General features: G+C 32.3%; 1 protein-coding gene across 2 annotated transcripts in view; it reads right to left on the bottom strand.

Moving 5' to 3' along the window:
* LOC118180328 (uncharacterized) overlaps positions 1-22,691 on the bottom strand; it is a 178,520-nt gene that overhangs the window by 140,147 nt on the left and 15,682 nt on the right. For both annotated transcript variants that reach the window (XM_085823037.1, XM_085823033.1), the window contains exons 2-5: positions 21,214-21,710; positions 9,465-9,608; positions 5,320-5,402; positions 2,976-3,070 (exon numbers count right to left, since the gene is read on the bottom strand). In XM_085823037.1, coding sequence (XP_085679163.1) covers positions 2,976-3,070; positions 5,320-5,402; positions 9,465-9,608; positions 21,214-21,592 — 701 coding nt within the window. In that variant the 5' untranslated portion in view covers positions 21,593-21,710. The remainder of the gene's footprint in view (positions 1-2,975; positions 3,071-5,319; positions 5,403-9,464; positions 9,609-21,213; positions 21,711-22,691) is intronic.

Consider the following 22,691-nt stretch of genomic DNA (forward strand, 5'->3'; position numbering starts at 1 on the left):
TTTCCAGGCATCTCGTTCCTATTGGCGTCGGAAGGGTTGTGGCCTTCCAGGTTAGAATTGCTCAAATTTTGGCTTTTTTTTTTTTTTTTTTTATCGTTTGCAACACAAATCCGCCAACAGATTGTTTAAGAGCCGTGCAATTTTAATTCCATATTCATGAGAAATCGCAATTCACACATAGAATGGCAATCATTAGAAATGATAAGAAATGTCAAATGAGCAAAATTAAGGACTGTTTATTCATTTTGGCCAAAATTAAGGACTTTTAAGGACCAAAACTCATTTTTGAAAAAATTGAGGACTTTTAAGGACCGTACGAACCCTGTCTTTATAAAGACTCCATTATTACCTCTCTATAAAAAATTAATACCCATCACTGAGTGGAAAAGCTATGAAAATTTTAATTCAATTTTCAGTAATATATTTGTGTGAAAAGACATTTTCTTCTGTAACAGCTGTTAAAACTCGGTACAGGTCTTGGCTTGAAATAAACGTGGCTCTTCGTCTTGCAGTCACTAGAACCAAAAGCCCACAAACTGATTTCAAATAAACAGGAAGAAATAACACACTAATAAAAATGTGTAACATTTAAATAAACCTAAATTTTTCATTTCTTTAAGTAATTACTCTATAACTCTTGTTACCTTTAATGGGTGCATTTCACATTAATAAAATAAAAGTTTTCTGATTATTATAATGTAAATGTATTTACTATTTTTTTTCTAAACTCATATTAGTGGTCCACCAAATGAGAAATTATACATTTAGTGGTCCGTGAAGTTCTAAAGGTTACGTTATGCTATGTTATGTTATGTAGAAGTGAGGGGGCCACCTAATATTTATCTTAAGTAAGCAGGTATTAGCCCCACACACTAACTAGAAAACTAACAACATTCTGGCATCATTCCTCGAGTCGTGATGGAAATTGTGACTCCAGTGAGCACTATATAAGTACTGCCACCAGCGGCGGCATCAACGGTACTCCTACCTTTTAGCGTAAAATTAGCTCAAGTAAAAGGGATTAAATTACATAATATACATTGCGAAATACATAGTTTTGCAGGTGCATATTTCAAGATGTTATCTATTGTAGTGGGTACAGGCAACATTTTTCAGGACATTATATATTGCATTAGAAACAAGCGTGATGTTCCCACATTACAAATCATTTTTGTAAACATGATCTGTTTACTATCAGAATTAATTAAGAGCTATAAAATTGTTTACAAAACTTACATTTAAGTGCTGTTGTAAAGTTGTGCTGAAACTTTAACAGCTCAATTTTGACGATTCATTATGTGCTGTAACATATGTTTCTGTTAATTGATTTTCAGAAATTACATTGTCTAGCAGTACATTGTTATTTGCATGTAAAAATTGATCATGATATTATAAATTGAGGTGGCTAGAAGCAACTTATTTCTAGTATATAGAGCATGCCTACAATTATGACTTGTTTACATTTTTTTTTTTTTTTTACAAACAGCTGTCAAAAATAAAAAACAATATAAAATAATGAAAAAGACATAAGTAAATAAGTCTGAAAACAAAAGGAAAAAAAATAGCTTCATCTGCATATTTATGCGTACTACGTACTTTAGATGTATCTGCATACATATGCTGATACATTGCCAACTTATTTTTGTCAGTTCATTGTATGCAATTACGTGTGTTTTTACAATAATTAGTTTACATTAATTAGACACTATGATACATTACATTGTTGATACTTTACCAACTCAATGCTGGTTATTTATTATATGTGTTCACTTATCAGGTAATGTGACCTTATGTTACATAGAACTGTAGGGGTCATCTACTATTTACCTGAAGTAAACAGATAGGAGCCCCTTACCCTACTTGTAAGTGGCCTATTTTGTGCTTCATATGGTTTGCAATGCTTATTTCTTTCCTATAAAGGTACGCTCACGTACATTTTATCTGCATTTAATTGCTTTATTTTGCTATTGCTAGAGCATTTCTTTGAAGGTTAAATTACACTACATAGCTCTTGACTTCTAGCAGCCAAAAAGTCAATAACCTTCGTAATTTTATTCCTCAAGTGCTTGTTCTTAACTGCATATCTTACAAATGGGAATAAATCCTCTTCTGGATTTGGCTTCTTTAGATGAAGGGAATCTTTAAACGAGCAGGAAAATAGATAATGTTCGGGGTGACCTTTTTCAACACATGCACAGGAGTCTGATGAAGAGAGATTTCTTGCATAGAGGTACGTGGGAAAGGGACCGTGCCCCGTGATAAACCACGTGATATGTCTGGAGTGAGGGATTGGAGGAGAGTCAACTTTGGGGAAGAGGTTGTAAACTCTTCTGCCTGTATTTGCAGCGTCCCACCATTGTTGCCATAAGTCTTTAGTTGTAACATGTAGTTTTAGTTTCAGGTGAGAAGCTGGCAAGGGGATGCTTATTTTCTTGGCACTGATTTCCTGTGCTGCCTCCTTGGCTAACATGTCAGCCTCTTTGTTTCCTTTATGACCAACATGGGCCTTGATCCAGATTATAAAGAAGTGTTGGCCTTGGGTATTAGAGGACTTTTTAAGAATTTCCTGAGCTAGTGAGATAAGTCTCAAAGACAACAACAGATTTTTTTTTTAATTTCTGTAGTATATAGTCAGGATTTTAAAATGAAATATTTTCAATACATTTTATTTAACATATTTTATTCCAGAAAATAATTTGCTCTTTTTTAGGCCATTCTAATGTTTATATTCTTCACTATATTCTACTTTTCTACATTCTTTATACATCTAAAGTTAGTACTTAAAAAACTATCAAGTCTAGCAGAAAGATAAATTTGTGGTTCAAATTCTAAAAGCATTACATTTGAATTTTTGTTTGGGAGGGGAAGATTTGAAAAACAATAACCAAAAATTGCTGCTATTCTGCTGATTTTAAATAAAGGAAACATTAAAGAAAAATATCAAAATAATGTCAGTCAAAAACAAAATGACTAACCTTTCAAGTTGCTCCCTTCTCCTTGCTATTTCTGGATGAGTGCCATCAAAGGGAAAACCACTGAACTTCACGACACTTTTCCTTATATGTTTTTCCTATTTAAAAGTAAATATACTTATGCATCATTTAACGTGCAGCACAAGGAGGGAAACATTATTTTATACTCCTTTTCAAGTGTGTAAAGTGTATTTTATTACAGCACTTTGTTATGTATAAAAATGTGGGAAATAAATTTAATAAAAATATTAAATATTTTTAATTTTATAAAATTTTCACATTCTTAGACTATATAAGTAGGTACTGAAAATGACCCCTCTAAGCGATTACCTTCAAAACTGTCAAAACAGTGGTGCTCATCTTAACACTTTCACTGCAACAGATGAGATATCTTGTCGTCCAAGATTATTTGCTATGTGATAGATATGACATAACTTGTCTTTCAAGATTATTTGCAGAGCCCTATGGAAGAGCTAATTTGCCCTCTACAGGATGTTTTTTGATACTGTCGCAGCATGCCAAGTGACTTATTTATTAACTTTTTAGTCCATCCTAGTCTATATTATAATGTTTCCACAAAATTTCTATAAAATGGCGCTAATTGCATAATTTTTATATCCACACAATTTGTTATGTTTTTCATACACTTTATACACTTTTTTCATTTTCTGAAAAGGGAAATGGGTTAATGACAGCTTCTTCGAATAGAATGAGCAATAATATATCTCAATTTATCTGACGACAAGCTTGTTGATGAAACTGACTCGGATAGTGAAAGCAGCTGTAAACATTTTGACTGTGTTTCTGATTCAAGCACCCAAGATGATAGTCATGATGTCAAATTAAAGAAGGAGATGAAGTAAATATGTAGTCACTTCAGTGTGCCTCAGAATAGAATTGACATTCATTGACAGAATAGAAAGTATTTCAGAAAGCAGTAAAAATGTAACTGATGATTCTCAGACCTACATCATATAAATGGTATAAAGTCAGCCTGAATTAAACAAGAGACTAATAATACAGTCAAAAGTTTTTAATCCGGACATCCATAATCCGGAATGATCTGTAGTAATCCGGACCTCAAAGCTACAAACTTTCTGCGCATGCGTAAATGCATAATGCACATATCCTTTAATTCCCTATTCATTCCAAAAAATGTTTATCAATTTTGTGCTGCTCTGCAGGGGGGGGACGATGCAGCGAACAGTGAACTGGAAGTTGATCTCTCATCACTATCCTTATCTTCAGGGAAGATGTTTTTATTTTATTCGGCTTACAATTCCTTGCTAAATGTAGTATTTCATCTCGATGATGATTACCCATCTTTGATATGATTTAAATCAAATTCCTCGATTCCTCGTCATTATAAATATCATGAATACACATCAATGTTTAATAAAGTAAACAAAAAAATATAAAGCTTTTTTTTTTTTTTTTTGTAAATTTTGATACCCTTTAGATCATAATTGCTCTTTATTTCATAAATTACAGTTTCATATTTTAAATTTTATAATTTCTGCATGCCATCTTACCAGATTTAAACTGATGATCTATAATCCGGAAAAACCGATAATCCGGAATCGTCGAAGTCCCAATGAGTCTGGATTAAAGACTTTTGACAGTATTATTTAAGTTCTCAAAAGTACTGGTCATTTTCAAAAATGACTGCTATGAGAAGACCACTGCATACTAAAAACATACAAATATAAATAGTTATACATATATTAAATACAGTACAAAGTCTGTAATCCGGACGTCCATTATCCGGAATAATCTATAATCCGGAACCTCAAAGCCACAAACTTTTTTTTTGTATGCTTTACGCATGCACGTAATGCATTTACGCATTTACGCATGCGCATAATGCATTTAATGTTTACGCATGCACGTTTAGCACAAAAAACGAAGCAACTTACACAACTGACATTGAAAGAAATGTTTAATAAAGTAAACATATCAATATTAAGTTTTTTTTGTAAATTTTGATACCCTTTATATCATAATTACTCTTTATTTCATAAATTACGGTTTCATATTTTTAATTGTATAATTTCTGTCTGCTATCTTACCAGATTTAAATTGATGATCTATAATCCGGAAAAACCCTTAATACGGAATCGCTGAAGTCCCGACGAGTCCGCATTACGGACTTTGTACTGTATATACATTTATTTAATATATTACATCAAAAATAAGTAAACTCATTCAAAAATCATTATATTTATCATTCTGACAATAAACATTTTCAAAATACATTTAATATGTTAGATGAGATTAAATGATATACTAAGCATTCTAATTACCAATAAAAATATTTTAAAAAAGAAAAATGATAAAACTAACTTACAGAAAACATTCCTTGCTTGCGATAAATAGTCCTATGAAGTAACCTCAGTGTATAAATAGAAGCTACTCTTAACCGTTGATTAACTGCAAAAATAATACGTATTAAAATAACAATATAACTAATTATTTTAAATTAGCATATAATACTTTATAGTAAACAATTAAAACAATAACTTATGTCTTCTACCTGCTTTTACAGATAATTGAAGCAGAAATATTAATTTTGCAACAATTATATAAAATCTACTTAAAATTCTAGTAATGGCTGCAGATTTTCTAGAAGAAAAGAATCTCTTCTAGGTGAAAAGAATATGTAATCCATCAGTTAAGATAGTGGATTTACTTGAGTGGATTACTTGAGTGGAAGAATCACTTTTTTTAAGGAAGCACACATTTCATATTCTGTACCAGGAGTAACATAGTTATGTACCTTATGTTAACCATGAGCTATTACCCAGTAATAGGTCATGGTTAACATGATACTGAACATTAAGAATGGAAAGAAAAATAATGGAGTCATATCAAGCTTAAAAATTTATATGAAAATTCATCAGCATATCAAACTGAAGTCAGTTAATCATTAATGGCTCAATAGTGAAGCACATATTCATCAAAATGAAGAACTGTGTTAAGTAGTACATTATGTACCTTAAAGACTTAAGAATGTCAATTTTTCTATTTCCTTTAAGATACTAGAAAAAGAACTTATGAAAATATATAAAACCCTAGTTATGAAAAAAAAAAAAACTGTTTGACCCTTTTTAATTTTAATTATTTCTAACTTCTACATTTGGTAGAACTGCCTTCTTTTTTACATACATTTTAGTCTACATGCAACAAAAACCAACTCATGCTTGCACATATCTCATATAGGGTGGTCATAAAAAACTTCCCCCAATAAATGAGTCCTTAGTGGCCTTTCTGCTCAATCAATTCAAATGAAATTTCACACATTATTATTTGAAGGTATGCCCTCAAGATTGTGAAGATTTAAAACAACACGGCTCTCACACTTAAAGTTACAGTGAAAAAATTTAGAAATTTTTAAACAGCAACACAACAATTTCAAATGGCACAAAATTTAAGTTTTTTTACATGCTATATCCATAATTTGCATCTCTTTTGTCCAATTAAATAAAGAACAATATGTTAATTGAAACTTCTGCTGAAATGCTTGACGAAATCTTTGCCAACCATGTTCGGTGAAATTTCATAACAGGATCAGACCAACAATGTATATCAGCTTCTATAAGCCTGAAATGCATTCTCCTAGGCCAAAATCTTAATTTTAAATGCAGGTTTTTGATATTTAAGGTTCGTAACAAGCAAGCAATTGTTTTTATAATATTCACATGGAGCTATTTTTTAAAAAATCTGATGTGGACACCATATGACTTCCCTGTTCGGCCTTTTAAATTATACACATTTCTTGCTGCACTTATTTTAACTTATTTCCTCATATTACTCTAACGTAATTAACCGATCCTTCAAGACAAGTTGAAAATAACACCAAAAATTGGAAATTCTGAAATTAAATAATATTTTAATTAATTTAATAAATTAAACAATTTTTGTTGTATAGGAGTCAAACTTCTTACAATTTTATTTTTTCATAACAAGAATAAAACTTTCTCAAATATGAGTATAGGAACTGGTAGACGATATTAAAAATTACATTTTGTTATTTGGCCAAAACATTTTTTTTTTTTTTTTTTTTTAATTTGACATAGCCAAAATATGAATCGTTTCAGCATTTAAAACTCTTCTGTAACTTGAAGTATATGATCACAACCAACAATTGCGAATATAAGGGCCATTTAAGCATTTTTAAGCTAAGTAAGGGAATGGATATAAACATTAGTTATGACTAATTAATGAAAAAAATCACAAAAATGGCGATTACTCAAAAGTTTACATGTAGAATTTAATGAAACTGACCCACAGTATACAATACATAGTAAGGTATAAAATAACATGAAAAGAGTTTACCAAAGATTTATGGTATAGAATCTAGTATAAGTATAAAATGTACAATTTGAATTTGCCAGTTTGGTATAAAAAAATTAGCTTCACTACTGAGTATGAGCTTCCCTAAAAGCAATACATCACATACAGCGATGTGTGATGCTGTCGACAATGCGGTCCATCAGTTCCGTAGGAAGTGAGAACTATTGCTCCTGTAAGGCAAAGTTGCAAGCATGGCAAAGGTCTGAAGAGGATTGACAGCATCCCAAACATGCTCGATAAGATTCAGGTCCCGTGATCGAGCTGGCCATTCCATACGCTATTGCTTGCTGCTGAAGATGATCATCCACAACGAGTGCCCAGTGCAGTCTAACATTGTCATCCTGCAACACGATATTATCACCTATTGCCTCGGCATAAAGGCAGACATAAACATCAAGGATGTCATCGCTGTCTGGATGACAGCACACAAATGGCTGGTCGACTAGCATACACACCTCCTTCGTGAAGAATTCCAGGCATGGTTGATGCTGACATCAAGCTTCTAGTAGCTGCAGGAATGGAGGATCTGAGTTGAGGCTTTATTCCTTCCAGCACATAACAACAAATATCGATCATCAGCGCTCGTCATAGTGGTTGGCCATCCTTGGCTTAGGCTCTTGGATGTCGAATCTGTGGTAAAAAATGTTGCCAAGGTCTATGAACTCTAGAAGGTCTCACATTTAGCGATCTGGCCACTTCTGTCTGACTTTGTCTAGCCTCTAGTCTGCCGACAGCTCTCCATCACAATTCTTTGGGCAAATGAAGATCATTGTTGCAAACAAAAGTCATTGTTACCAATTGGCTATCCGAGATTTCTTATCTGTAAAAATTTACAGGCTTGCTCTGAAACATGCAATTTTATGCTCCTTGCAGATGACGTATTTCGATTGCAGTGCTACTAATTTGCAATGCACATGTAGTTTTACTCAGCAATTCTTATTTCACAACTTATTCAAATTTTATACACACTGGCTTATTTTTTAATGAGTTATTCCAATTTCTGTGATTTTTCTTTAATTTACACAATTAAATGTTATAGCAGTCCCATATACAAAATTTCAATGTTCTATGGCTAATCATTTTTTACCTATGCAAGATATATATACATAAGTATGTTATGTACATACATACACACATACATACAGATGTCATGAAAAATCCCTTTTGAATTCATTTTGAGAGAAAGTGTCCTTTATTCTCATTGTACATACAGATGTCAGGCAAAAAAAAAAAAAAAAAAATCGTCCGAATAGATATTTCCATTGAAATATGGTACCTGAAATTTTTCACTATTACGATACTTCCTTTATTTTATGCAAGGAAGTGAAAAGGATGCATGTCTCTCATGAGTAAATTAATAATGCATGATAATAGTTGCCAACCTTGAATTTTGATATACTAGAAGATTCTGAAGTTTGGAACTGGGAACTTCCGCAACAGCATAATTTCAAAGAACTTAAAATTAGTTTAAATTCACTTTATAATAAATAATCAGGTTACTGATCCATTTGTCATAAAATTTTGACATAAAATATGTTAATTTTTTGGTTTGTTGGTTAATTTTGTATTGTAATTTTCTTATCTTTTTATAATGAGAAATTCTGAATACAGAAGAAAAGATTTTGTTCATCAAACATAATTTTTAAACAAAATGAAAATCTTAATAATTTATGAATATATTATTGTGTGGCTAACATTAGTGATGTACCATTTATTCAAAGTTATAAGTAAAATTAAATACATGTATTATCTAATTAAACATTGATTGAATCTTTATGGACAGTTACAGAGATGTCTATAATAGATTAAAAAAAAATAAATAAAATTTAAAAGAAAAATTATGCTGGAGGTGGGAAAATGGAATTTTCACAATTTTAAGTTTCCTTAGTTTAATAAATTTCATTTATTGCTTGGAAATATTTTCTAACAGTTTTTCTTAGTAACTGCTAAAAATTAAAAACCATGAATTCAGAGATCTACCAAGAGATCGGAAAGTGTAATGAAAAATTGGGAAAGTAGGCAGCTATGCAGGACTGGTCAGCAACCATTAACAATCATAAGGCTTCAATAAATTTCAATTAATGTATCATTATTACAATAACTATACACAGAAGATGGTCATTACGAAAATAAACATACTCCATTCAATATTTCCAAGAGGTTCCCCATATCCTTGGCAATCATCCATGCAAGATTTCCGCTTATCAACTGGAGCTAATTCAAATCTCTGGGGTACTTTCTTCTGTCGTTTCCCACTAACTTCAGTTGGCTGATTTAAAGTCCCTATAAATAAGCATTAAGATACAAATGAATTCTACCTTTTACTATTCTATCTTTAGAAATTAAAAAGTAATTTTTCAACAAAAAAAAATAATAATAATTTTTCAGATATTAATGAAATAATTTAGCATGCATAAATCTTCTCAAATTAATAAGTATATATTTTTACAACTGCAGATTTAAAATTCAAAAATTCTAAAACTTCTATCTGCCTTCTATAGAAATTTTCACATCATAAACATAAATGTGCTGAATTCTGCATTTATAGTCAATTTTATTTTGTAATTATAATTCAAATACATGAACATCATATATTTATAGAGTACAAGGTTCAAAATATGTCCAATATCTGAAATCCCAGATCACCAGCAATTTTTCACCCCTTACAAAGATTAGGAAAACAGGATATAATACTCAAGAAAAGGCAGGTAAGGCATGACAACAATTTTTCTCCTGACTAGCTATGATTCCTGCATGTCACTTCCAAATACCTGCTGGCTAAGGAACTGCCCAGTGGCCAATAATAGTGCATTGATTGGTACTTACATGTTATTGCAACCACCTTAGCAGAAATCACCAAATTTTCAGAATGTGCCAAACTTTGGCTACCATATTCATAACGATTTGTCAAGCAACCTTCCTCAAAAATCCTTCAGTCAAGCAACCTCATCATTTTTGCATGTGTTATTTCTTTTTTCTTTTCTTTCTTTCTTTTCCTTTTTTTTTTTTTTTTTTTTTTTTTTTAATTCCAATGACTTTTATAAACAAATCATGATATATTATACCTCAAACTTAATTTTTAAATATGTTTTTGTGAAACTTGTCAGGGATGGAAGAAACTGAGGTAAAATTTCTTCTGCAGCACAGAGTTTTGATGCAAATTCTCTAAAGGAAATGAGCCAATGCCGTATCTCTGGAATTCTCAGATTTTTTTTTAAACCAATTGCAGTGTAAAAAAGAACAGAACAAACAGATTACAGGAAGTTTTGGAGAATTTTCTTTTTAAATGTATAATGTAATACTTATTTAATAATTAAAATCTGTATTTTAAATTACTAAAGCGTTTCCTTTTCATTAGTTGGTAATATTTTCCAACTTGTAATAAATATTAATAGTTTGGGAATGAAAAATTTTGATAAAACCACCAACTTGTACCCAATAAGTAACTTTTACATTTTCATCTGTAAAAAATCACCAAATTACACCAAGGTGATCACATTAAGATATAAGTACCTACTAATTGATATTGTATTGACAGTGGTAATGACTGCATTTTCAAATGGATTAGCACTTATTTTATCTCATGTAAACAAATAAGCCCCAAGACATATTGTTTGGAATGGAATGCTGCTCATACTTATTTTATTTGGTTAAGATAACTATGGGGAAAGACAAAATAAATAAGATTCCAAGGAACATAAGTTCAGTTAATACAGCAAATTCTTTTTTAACATTCTAATTTGACTCAGCTTATTATTTTTTTCAGGCTGTTAAAATTAGTTTGAATTTTCAATTACATTGAGAAGGGTTTAATTTTGAAGCTACAGCAGGACCTGCAAAGCAAATACATGTTTTGATGTCAATTCAGCAAAAATTGCTGCAAAAAATAGATAAAGGCATAGTTTCAAATGCAAGGAGCATAGCATTGGAAAGTCGACAGCATATGACATAAAAACAAAAAAAGGAACTTGAATTTTCTGTGGATTCTCTTATCACACCCACAATAAATAACAGAAAAATCATTTACTGAGCTAAAAACAACAATCATGACATAGCAATGATTGGCTGGGCAAGATAGTATTGCAGTGAGGGCCTGCCATTGACAGGTCCAATGTTAATGGCTCAAGCCAAAATATTTCATGAATATATATATGGACTTCAAAACTGTGTGCACATGTTCAACAAGCAGGTTAAAAAAAATTAAATATCATTATGGTATAAAACAGTTAAAAATTTCAGGTGAAAAAGCTTCATATGATACAGAAGCAGCTGAACAATTTGCAGAGGCATCTACCAAACTCACTAACAGTGAAAAGTTATCTCTAAAGAGCCCCTTTAGGCAATGGATATTTGGAGTGCTATGTACATTAAAATGCCTTTTTTGATAAAGTAGATAAAGTAGCCTTTTTTGCAGATAAATGCAGATATAAAGCAGTGCTGAATTTTCTGAACAGTGGCAAGATCATTACAAAAATTGTTGAAATATTTAACATAAAATCTGCTGTGCGATGGTCAAGGTCATGGAAGGATTCATATATTTTTTTTAATGTTCGGCATAATTTATGGCCAACTATCACTTTTATGGTGATGATGATGATAGCTGTGAATTTGCAAGATTTCAAATATCAAAAGTAAATGCGGACTTTTTCAGTTAATGGAATTTGTGATGAAATGTGGAGAAGTGATAACATATGAAAATGAGATAACAGAAGATTTCCATCGCAGTGACAATGCTTCAATCATCAATCAATTCATGCACAATGAAATCTGCAATATGTTTTTAAATTAAAAATAATCACCAATCGCAAAGAAAGTGATACAGAGGTTATTCAAAATGAAACTATCAGTTGATTGCTTAATGAGAAATCTTGACATGAAATGTACAGATTTGTTATTCGGAGGTTCGGAAGAAATTGTGCCTGCTTATAAAATTAAAAAGAAATAAGTATTAGCTTTCCCCCAAAAAAATTAAGAGCTTAAATAATTTACACTGAATGAAACTGTTTAATAAAGCAAGTCTATAAACACTGAGGCATTTTTTCCCCAAATTTTGATTTAAATAAGGTCATAAATGCTTCATTATTTCATATTTTATAATTTCTACATTCCATCTTAATAGATTTAAACTGATGACTTAAAATATGGAAATTTCACAAATCCAGAAATGCAGAGTCCCAATGACATCAGATCTTAGACTACGCACTGTATAATAAATACTCTACTGTTAAAAGAAATACAATACCAAAAATAAATGAAAATATTCAGAAATTTGTAGCATATTAATTAAAAGATTAACAACATTTTCAAAAGAATTTAAATAATCCATGACAGTATATCTAATTCTCCCCTTGGAAACAGCAATCATTTAAATTACAAAATATTTTCTTAAATTAACACCGAAAATTAACCTTCACTAAATCCGATCATGGCAGAAGATTAACAATATTCTTTGCCAGTACATTCTGACCCTATGCTGATGTCAGTCCTACACAGATATTTGAATTAATAATAAAGATAATAACAACAATTTATCCAGATTCTTTCTCCTTTGATCATGAGCTAATTATAAGCCTCTTCAAAGGTATGCCCATGCTGACTATTTGGTAGAACCAATCTTGCATTGATGTCAATTCATTATGCACTCTTATTCCTACATTGATTCAGTTTATACAATTTTGATTGTATGCCTGTAACACTCCTGAGTTCAAAGCAGTTTTTTAGGGACAGTAACTTAGCCATCAGTTACCAGGTTCCTCCTTTCCAGTCTTATGGGTCTCCACACATGGCAAATACATAAGCAGTTTTACCTCTATGAGCAGCTAGAAACAAAACGGATGTAACAGCATCTCACTTTGAGCAGCAACATCTGAAAAGGAAACCACAAGAGAGAAGAAGCAAAAGAAAAAAAAAAAAAGAAAGAAAGAAAATTATGCATTATGCTGGGGCTACCCTAGCTTATGATATCCATATTCACAAGATGATGATCTAAGAAAGCTTAAGTTTCTAAATGAGTGCTTTAAAATTTCCCTTCCCTAATGATTTTAGCGCTCTATAGCCAGACTCATGATTTATTACATCTATGCCATGTGAATTAAAATATGCTTTATGTATTAATGGAACCACGTTGGCAAAATTTGGTGAATTTTTTATATGAAAGAGAAAATGTTACTAATGCAAGATCACAATTTTCATGACTTTTTTTTTTAAAAAATCTCCAAACATTAGATATTTAGCATAAGTTGGCAAACATTATTATAAGTTAGAATTTCTTATATGAAAGAGTAAATGTTACTAATGCAAGATCACAATTTTCGTGACTTTTTTAAAAAACAATCTCCAAATTTTAGATATTTAGGCAAACATTATCAACATATTAAAAGAATAACAATTTAAAATATAAATTTTATATTTTGATTAAAAACTATATGATATATTAAAAAATAAAGCATTTTTTCCAGAAATAATTTTGAGGTTCTTTTTTTAGCTGTTCTTCTCCCTATGTACAATTTGTTTCCATTCAAAAAACAGCAGATAATTGCATTATTTATAGAACCATTGGAGAGAGAAATACAATAAAAAGAATATATGTGAAAATAGCCGCAGAGCTTTACTGAAGGAATGTTATGAGCAGAGTTGGCAGTATTTGGCCCATCCTGAAAATTTACCTATTTTTACTAAAGTGGTTGTGAAAATACATAAATCCAATTAATGGTTGACAATACCTTTTTTTTTACGCTTTTTAAATATCCATACCTCTGATTCCACTTTCTGGTTGTAGAATTGTCATATTTTTTTATCATACACATAACAGCCAATACACACATAAAAGCAGCAAACTTGTGTTTGAGTATTACATGTGACCAGACCAATTGCAAGAGTTTAAACCAGGGTTAAACTAACACTGTGCGGCGATTTTACTGCTCAACTGCTGCCCACAGAATCTTTATTACATATTTACATTTCCACAAAAGCTTTCTTGCTTCTCATAAAACGCTTTCATACTTGTGTATTACCCCATTGACTGCCAAAATTAGCTACCATCAAACCATGAAAGCTGGTCAAGATCCTGTCAAAATTGTGCAAATCATTCCTATGGAATTCTGAAATAACTGATGCCTCTTTATTTAATAAGCAATCAATATTTGGCCTGCTTCATTAATTTTTATTACTTTGTTAGGCTACTTAATTTTACATGAAGCTCTGTTTAAAACGTATTAATACAAACTTTCCACTGGTTATAGTTCCTATCTATCCCTATTTTGTTGATCATACTGTGCCCATTAATCAGGGCTGTGGAGTGTCAGAGTCGGGCAGATTTTGGGGTAAAAGGAGTCGGAGCTGGAGTCACTAAAAACAGGTCGACTCTGACTCCAGTTTTTGTTGGACAGTTTGAATTTGAAATGAAATGAAAATGAATTGAAAAAAAAAATTAATGACAAGCTGAGTTATTATTTTTATTTACGAATTGTATACATTAATAAATAGTTATTTTCTGTTTTATTGACATATTAATAAATAAATATAGGGATGGATATGATATTTGCCATTAGCAATTAAACTGATTCATTTACTTACAAATCTCACTGGCAAATTTAGGTAAGCAGCAATAGCAGCAAGAACTCCTAAAATTGATGCCATTCTTAGGAAGTGAGGAGAAAAGGAGCAATTATTGATCAAGCAATGCAATAAGGAGGTAAATATTTGATGATAAAGAGTTTTTAGAATTAAAAACTTTTTTAGAAGAAGTAGATAATACTAATGTTTCACTAACAGAAAGACTATTGAATGATCTTGCAGAATTGGAAACTTTTCTTTCTACATCGTATATAGCCACAAAAAAGGTGCAATCTGAAGAATTGACAGGAGGCGAGAATGGAAGAATGGGATGTTTGTTCTTTCTGAAAAGAAAAGAGAAACTAGTTTGCTAGACAATGAGATCTTGCTGAGTTCAATATATGTACATCCGAAACACCGAATTTTCTTGGATGATGAACAAATTAAAAAGGCAAAGAAAATCATCTATGAACTTTCATTAAGAATGGAATTATTCTCAGAACAATTGGAAAATTCGAATCAGTTCAGTCAAACTGCAGACATTGCAATTGAGTGTCTATCATCCTCTTCTAATGATGAATTAGATTTTAAGAAATATTTTTGGATAATATTGAAAAGGCTAAGGCAAAGCGAATGAAAATAAAGAACCAAGAGCCTTTAGATATAAAAATGAAAAAATACAAACAAGATTTCTACATGGCCTTTGAAGAAATAGAAAAATATGATTGCGCTTGCAAGACACCTCTTTTAGAACTTATAAAAATCTATCCTGAAAAGTTAAAAGAAGTAGCCCTAACAGTAACAGCTCTTCCTCCTACTCAAGTTAGTGTGGAAAATCAGCTCTGAAGTTTATCAAATCGGATCTATGGGCCTACAACAAAGAAGATCTTGCTGAAGCTATACTGTTTCTTAGAAATAACTAATGCCAGTTCTTTCTTTCATAATAAATGTTAATTAATAGGGGGTTGTAAATTAAATAGTGGCAAATTAACCTTGAAACTAGCAGAAGGGCAAACATGTGCAAATAGGACATGGGAGCGGCGAGGTGGCGCTGTTGTTGATGTGTAGAGTGCAAAAAACAGTCAATCTGCTTAGAAGAGTAGTTGTTGTGTGGCGTTAAAGTGAGGAGTTTCGTTTCCATCGCTCTAAAGCATGTTTTCAAAAGGTGATCAGCGGTCGTGGCTTAAAATCAAGGTTGCCCATGGCAAAAATTCAACAAAATGCTATCGAGGATTAGTGGAAGCCTGTGGCACAAATGCTTTACCGTATAGGACAGTAGCACGATGGGTTCAAGCATTTCGTTTGGGTCAGAATGAGACTGCGGATTTGCAACGCTTAGATTGGCTCTCCATTCCTCAAGAGCAGATTGACATCCTGAGCGTTCTCCTTACCATAGACCGCCGATGGACCATCCGAGAATTATCTTTAGAGATTGGTCTGAGTCATCAAACAGTGTAGCGCATAATGAAGAAATCTCTCATAATGAGGAAAATTGCTTCCCGCTGGGTTCACATCGACTAACCGAAGTACAGAAATGGCACGTATACGCTGGCTGGCACCCACTTGGAGAGATACTGCAATGAAGGAGACGCATTTCTGCAACGTATTGTTGCCATTGATGAGACATTCGATTAAAGCGTCAATCAAATGAATGGCATCATCAAGATTCGCCACGTCGACAGAAATTTCGACAGGAACCCAGTTGAGTGAAGGTTATGTTGATTATGGCATACGACTGGGATGGTGTGATTCTTACACATGCTGTACCTGAAGGACAAGCTGTAAAAGCATATTACTACTGCCGATTTCTACAGCACCATCTGCATCCGGCTATGTGGCACAAACATCCACATTTATTGCCCAACAATCTCCCCATCGTACCGCATGGCAACGCTCGTTGCCATGTCGCAAACAATGTCACTCTCCTTTTGCGATGGTGGCAGTGAGAAATCCTGGAACACCCTCCCTACTCACCCAACACGAGTCCTTATGACTTTGATCTGTTTCCAAAGTTGAAGGAACCCCTCCGAGGTCACCGATTTCATGACGTTTCATCTGTACTCCACACAGTAGGGCACTCGGTCGCCCACATCAACAATCAACACCTTGCCACTGGTCTAGAACAGCTTCCCGACATTTGGCAAAAGGTTATAAGCTTTGCTAGTGATTACATAGAAGGAATGTAATGCAATTGTACTTATAAGTTCATTAAAAATGGATTTATACCTATGTTTGCATTAGTTAATTTACAACCTTCGTATAAATAATTTGCTATGCCATCATTTTTTTTTTCTGTAGTATCTATTACTTTTTTATATTAAAAAAATACACTGTAACTCTTGCGTATATGTTTACATATACAGTAGAAGTCCAGAAATCCGCAAAGCTTGGGACCAGAGGTTGTGCGGATTTTAGGATTTTGTGGATTTCAGGACAGAAAACATAAATCATAACATTCAGACTCAAAGTGCAAAATAAATAAGGCATATTAGATACATTTAATTAAATTATTATATGCATTATTTCAGTAATTTATTATATGCATTAAATTATTATAACATATATAAATTGATCATACAGTCAAAAGTCGTTAATTCGGACACCCATAATTCGGAATGATCTATAATCCGGACATCAAAACTAAAAACTTTCTGCGCATGCGCCACGTTGACACATACGCAGAGGCGTTCACGCGTGCGCGTAAGACCTTTTACGACTGCGCATATGAGTGTGCGCAAGTGCAGAATACGTTTTCGCGTGCGCATTTTATGTATAATGGACGTATAAGCTAAAATTATCTAATTATCTATTTCAGTTAATGTTGATGATTGCGTTGTTCCTTAATTTTCGAATTGCATCCGGCTTATTATTTTTTGCAGACTGTAAGAGCAATTTTATAAAAGTAAGCTTAAACTTTCGATTATATCAAATAGAATTTCCGATATATATTTGTTAATATGTAAAGGATCTAAAGCGAAAGTATGTTTTGAAATCCGAAATCTGTTTATCAATTTCACGCAGCTCGGCGGCGGGCGCCTAATGAATTGGAAGTTGATTTGTCAGCACTATCTTCAGCGCAGATGTTTTTATTTTATTTGGCTTATAATTCCTTACCAAATGTAGTATTTCATCTCGATATGCTCCGTCTTTGATATGATTTAAAACAAGTTCCTCGTCATTATAATTCGCTTCCGACAGCGAAGAAAAGTGACAGAGGTTATTAAAACAAAAAACAAGAAATTATGTCTGTTTAATAGAATTAAAGAGAAAGTATTATCACATGAAACGAAGCAAAACTTAAACAACTTACATTGAAAGAAATGTTTAATAAAGTAAACAAATAAATATTAAGCTTTTTCTTTTTGCAAATTTTGATACCCTTTAGATCATAATTGTTCTTTATTTCATAAATTTCGGTGTCATATTTTTAATTTTAGAATTTCTGCATGCCATCTTACGAGATTTAAACTGATGATCTATAATCCGGAAAAATCGATAATCCGGAATCGCCGAAGTCCCGACGAGTCCGGATTAACGACTTTTGACTGTATTATTTATTGTAGTATATGTACACAGCATCCAGGTTTGCCGATTTTGCTTCATGCAAAGATTTCCGGTTTCGGATTCCGGCATTAGAATCACTGTTGCTGTAAAATTTCAACAGCTTTTATTTATTTTTTCGTATATCATACACAATCGTGTTGCAATTCCATATGATTCTGCTATAAACCAAGGAGTGGAACCTGCCTCCATCTTTTGCATAATTTGCCCTTTTTGCATTACCGTCAATGCAAGATGTTTACATTTTTCAACGTTGCAAGCAGTAAAATCATGAGTGCGTTTCTTATCTGTAATTGTATTAAAAAGGGCTGAAATTAAAAATATTCTTAATTTATTGACAAAATATCCAGATAAAAAAAAAAGGCAGCACTAAATAATCTCATGAAATAACAAAGCTCAGAAAATACAACAACATGAATCGTGAACTTGAAAGAAGAGTTGAGTGAATCGTCTGCATTCTTACCTCGATGCAGATTAGAGGGGAAAAAACTTTTATCATGATGTCAATAATTTGGTATTTCCATTATGACTCATTATTATTCGATAATTATGACGTCATTATTGGGTAAGTATTTTTTCTTCGATATTTCGTACTCCATGTTGCGGTTTCCGGAACCTATAAACTGAATGTTCATATTTTGAGAGGCAACGCGGATTTCAGGTCGGTGGATTTTCGGTATTTGACTGTATATATATGAGGGCGTTGGAGTCATTAAAATTCCAGGACTCGGAGTCGATCATTTTCCCTACCGACTCCTCAGCCCTGCCATTAATGCACACATTTTTTTAACAGTAGGATCCTATAACTTTGAAAAAAATATACTGTTTGCTATTCTATAAAAGGCAGGTTCCAAATAGTGATCATGTTTTTCAAAATTAAAAAAAAAAAGGAGCAATTAGAGTTACTTTATATCCTTGTTCAGAAAAACTAAACAAAACATAGCTTATGAAGAATCAAAGAAAGTTTCATCAAATGAAAGCACAGATGTTGATTGGTTTACTTTTGTTGGCAAAAAACTTTAAAGATTATAGTGCACCAAACGAATGATGAATAAGTTTCAAGTGCACAAAAACTGAAAAATATAAGACAAGTTCCATTTGGGCAGTGTTTCGATAGTAAACAAAAATCATTCACTTGTATACCACAAATAAATTAGGAGCACGATACTGTACAGTACAAAGTCCGTAATCCTGACTCATCGGGACTTTGGCGATTCTGGATCGGGGCTTTTCTGGATTATAGATCATCAATTTAAATTTGTAAGGTGGCATGCAGAAATTACACAATTAAAAATATGAAACCGTAATTTATGAAATAAAGAGCAATTATGATCTAAAGAGTATCAAAATTTACAAAAAAATAATAATAATAATAATAATAATAATATTTATTTGTTTACTTTATTAAACATTTCTTTCAATGTAAGTTGTTTAAGTTGCTTCGTTTTTTGTGCTAATACTTTCTCTTTATTTCTCTCTTCTATAAACAGACATAATTTCTTGTTCAGTTACAAAGTTCCACTGTTCAAATCCTGTAATTGCTGTGTCGAGAATACCGACTAAGTTGCCAATCGAAATTTTTTCGTTTTCAATAACTTCTCTGTCATTTTCTTCACTATCGGAAGCGTGCATGTGTAAACGCTTTACTGGCTTTACGCGCATGTGTAGCAGACACGCGCATCAAACGCGTATGCGTAAGTTTGTGGCTTTGAGGTACAGATTATAGATCATTTCGGATAATGGACGTCTGGATTACGGACTTTGTACTGTATTATACAAACTGTTAACAGATCCTGTAATGTTGATGAAGTTATACACAGATGAAAGTGAAAAATGCTGCAACAACAGGCAGAGCAGAAAAAAAAAATAAATAAATAAACTCGAATCATATGGTAATGCCTTTTAAAATTTTTATGAGGTTAATAAGGAGATTTCTTCCAATAAATTCCATTAAATGAGTATTCATAGAGTTAGAATGATAACACGTTTCTGATTAAAAGCAGCACAATCGGTTAAAATATCATTCACTGTATAGGGAACATTGCAAGTACTACAAATAGGCTCACAATCTCCTTTCAAGAAATACTGATGTGTCAATCTGGAATGATCAATTCATAGGCGAGTCAACAGTATATCCTCCTTTTGATTGCCTCTGGACTCCGGGTAATCCAAGTTGAGTTTACCTGCCTTAATTTCTTCTGTCCTCTTGCCACCTGGTCAAGATCTTTGCTTTGATGTAGTTTGGCATGTCTGTAAAGAAGGCATCATTTTGAGAAATAACATCAGCTAATTTTGCTGCGACATTGGCAAGTTCATTGCATTTAATGCCAGCATGTCTAGGCACCCAGCAGTATGCAACTGAATAACTTGCATTCCTCAGAGAAAGCACAGATGTTATGAATGTAATGTTATGTCATACTTACTCATAACTGGCACTAAATTACTGCTACCTATGGGATAATACATGTCAATGTTTCTTTTTATTATTATTTACATGCAGAGCAATGTTTTCCTGCCATACACACAGCCAAACAAATGATTTTTTCCAATGAGTTGGCCTATTTTCATGGATACACAGATATTCAGAAAGAACCATTTTTTTTTAAATAAAATCATGTTTTCTGGTACATCAAAAACTTCCACAATTTACCTAATCCATTTAACTCCTTATTTCATTTATTAAATTCAGCTAAATGCAATTATTACATTTTAACTAAATTATTGCATAAAAATAAATGTTCTTTAAATATAAAAAAAAAAAAAAAATACTTACATTTTAAATTTTTAAGTTTTAATTCAACAGCCCTTTTCTTGCGTTTTTCTCTTATTGTATCAGGATCATCATTTTTGTTGTAAATTTCTCTCTTTCTTTTTCTGCCAGGTCTTCCAGGAGTTTTTGCTACTGGAGCTGTTAAAGGGGACGCATCATCACTTTTAAAATTATTATTATCAGCATTTTGAATTTGATCACACACACTATTTGAAGTTACACTTTTTTCCTGTTCACTGACACATGTTTCTGTCTCCTCATTTAAAGGTAAGTCTTTTGATGATTGGCATTCTTTTTCAGTACTAACTGTAGCAACATCAGTCTGTGAGAGAGTTTCAGCTTCTTCATGCATACCTTCTTGGTTTACTTTTTCACATTCCATAAAAGCAGAATAAATTTTGTAAAATATCTTTAAATTTCAAAATATTTCTCATTCATTCTGTCAGTTATGTTTTTTCCTCATTATAAAAATGAGACTTTTTTGGCAGCAATACTTGGCTCTAGAAAAAATAAAAAATTTTAAATTAAAAAATTATACAATAAAAATATTTATATAAAAAAATTCAAAAGATATGTTAGAGCAGGGCTTCTTAAACTATGGGTCGCGACCCCAATTTGGGGTCACGAGAGATTTTAATGTCAAATATTTACATATAATATATATATACCATTTTATAACATCATTAGAGTTGGTGGAATACAGTGGACTTGCAGCATCTAGACACGCACATTTGTTGAAGGTTTTGAGCTATCTCCACCGACGGCAGTAAACGATCGATGATTGCTATTATTATACTGTGGCTATACATTGTTAGTGCATTTGTCGGTATCATACATGTTGAATAAACCACGCGCCGCTGACTTCCCACAAGGGAGGAATGCGCGCGCATACACACGTGCAACCTGCAGCTAAACAATGATTCAATACACGCGCTGGCAAATACGCATTAACCAAACCGGTCTGTAGGGCTCTTATAAAAAAGCGCGCATAAATACTTGTAAAACCCGTTGAAAAATTTGTGAATTTTATGCTTTTTAAGCGAATTTTCATAACATTCCGTAACTCGCATTGACTAAAACGCTTGTGTAAACTAGCCTACACTGACTGTAATGTGAATTAGTGGAGTGTTGATGCTCTTCTAGTGTGGTCAATTGTCAGTGTCCCCCGTAACAAGATTTTAGTTTTTTTTTTTATTTATTCGGTAATTAATAAATCAATTATTATTTGCAATATGTTATTTTTATATATTTATTTTATTTTAGGATCAAAATAATTTTTGGCCATGGATAAATGGCTGAACTTAAAGAAGAATGGTAATGACGCAGATGATAATGCTACAAACTCTTTTCAGGCAGAACAAAGTATTGGAAAACAGGCATCTAATGTGCGAAAAAGAAAATATGATGAGTCTTTTCTTAAATTTAACTTTACATTTCAATATTGTGAGGGTAATGAACAACCTCTTTGTTTGATCTGCAAT

Source organism: Stegodyphus dumicola, chromosome 1, assembly GCF_044657685.1.
Source record: "Stegodyphus dumicola isolate Sdum_Otavi_A_Nest chromosome 1, ASM4465768v1".
Taxonomy (NCBI): Eukaryota; Metazoa; Arthropoda; class Arachnida; order Araneae; family Eresidae; genus Stegodyphus; species Stegodyphus dumicola.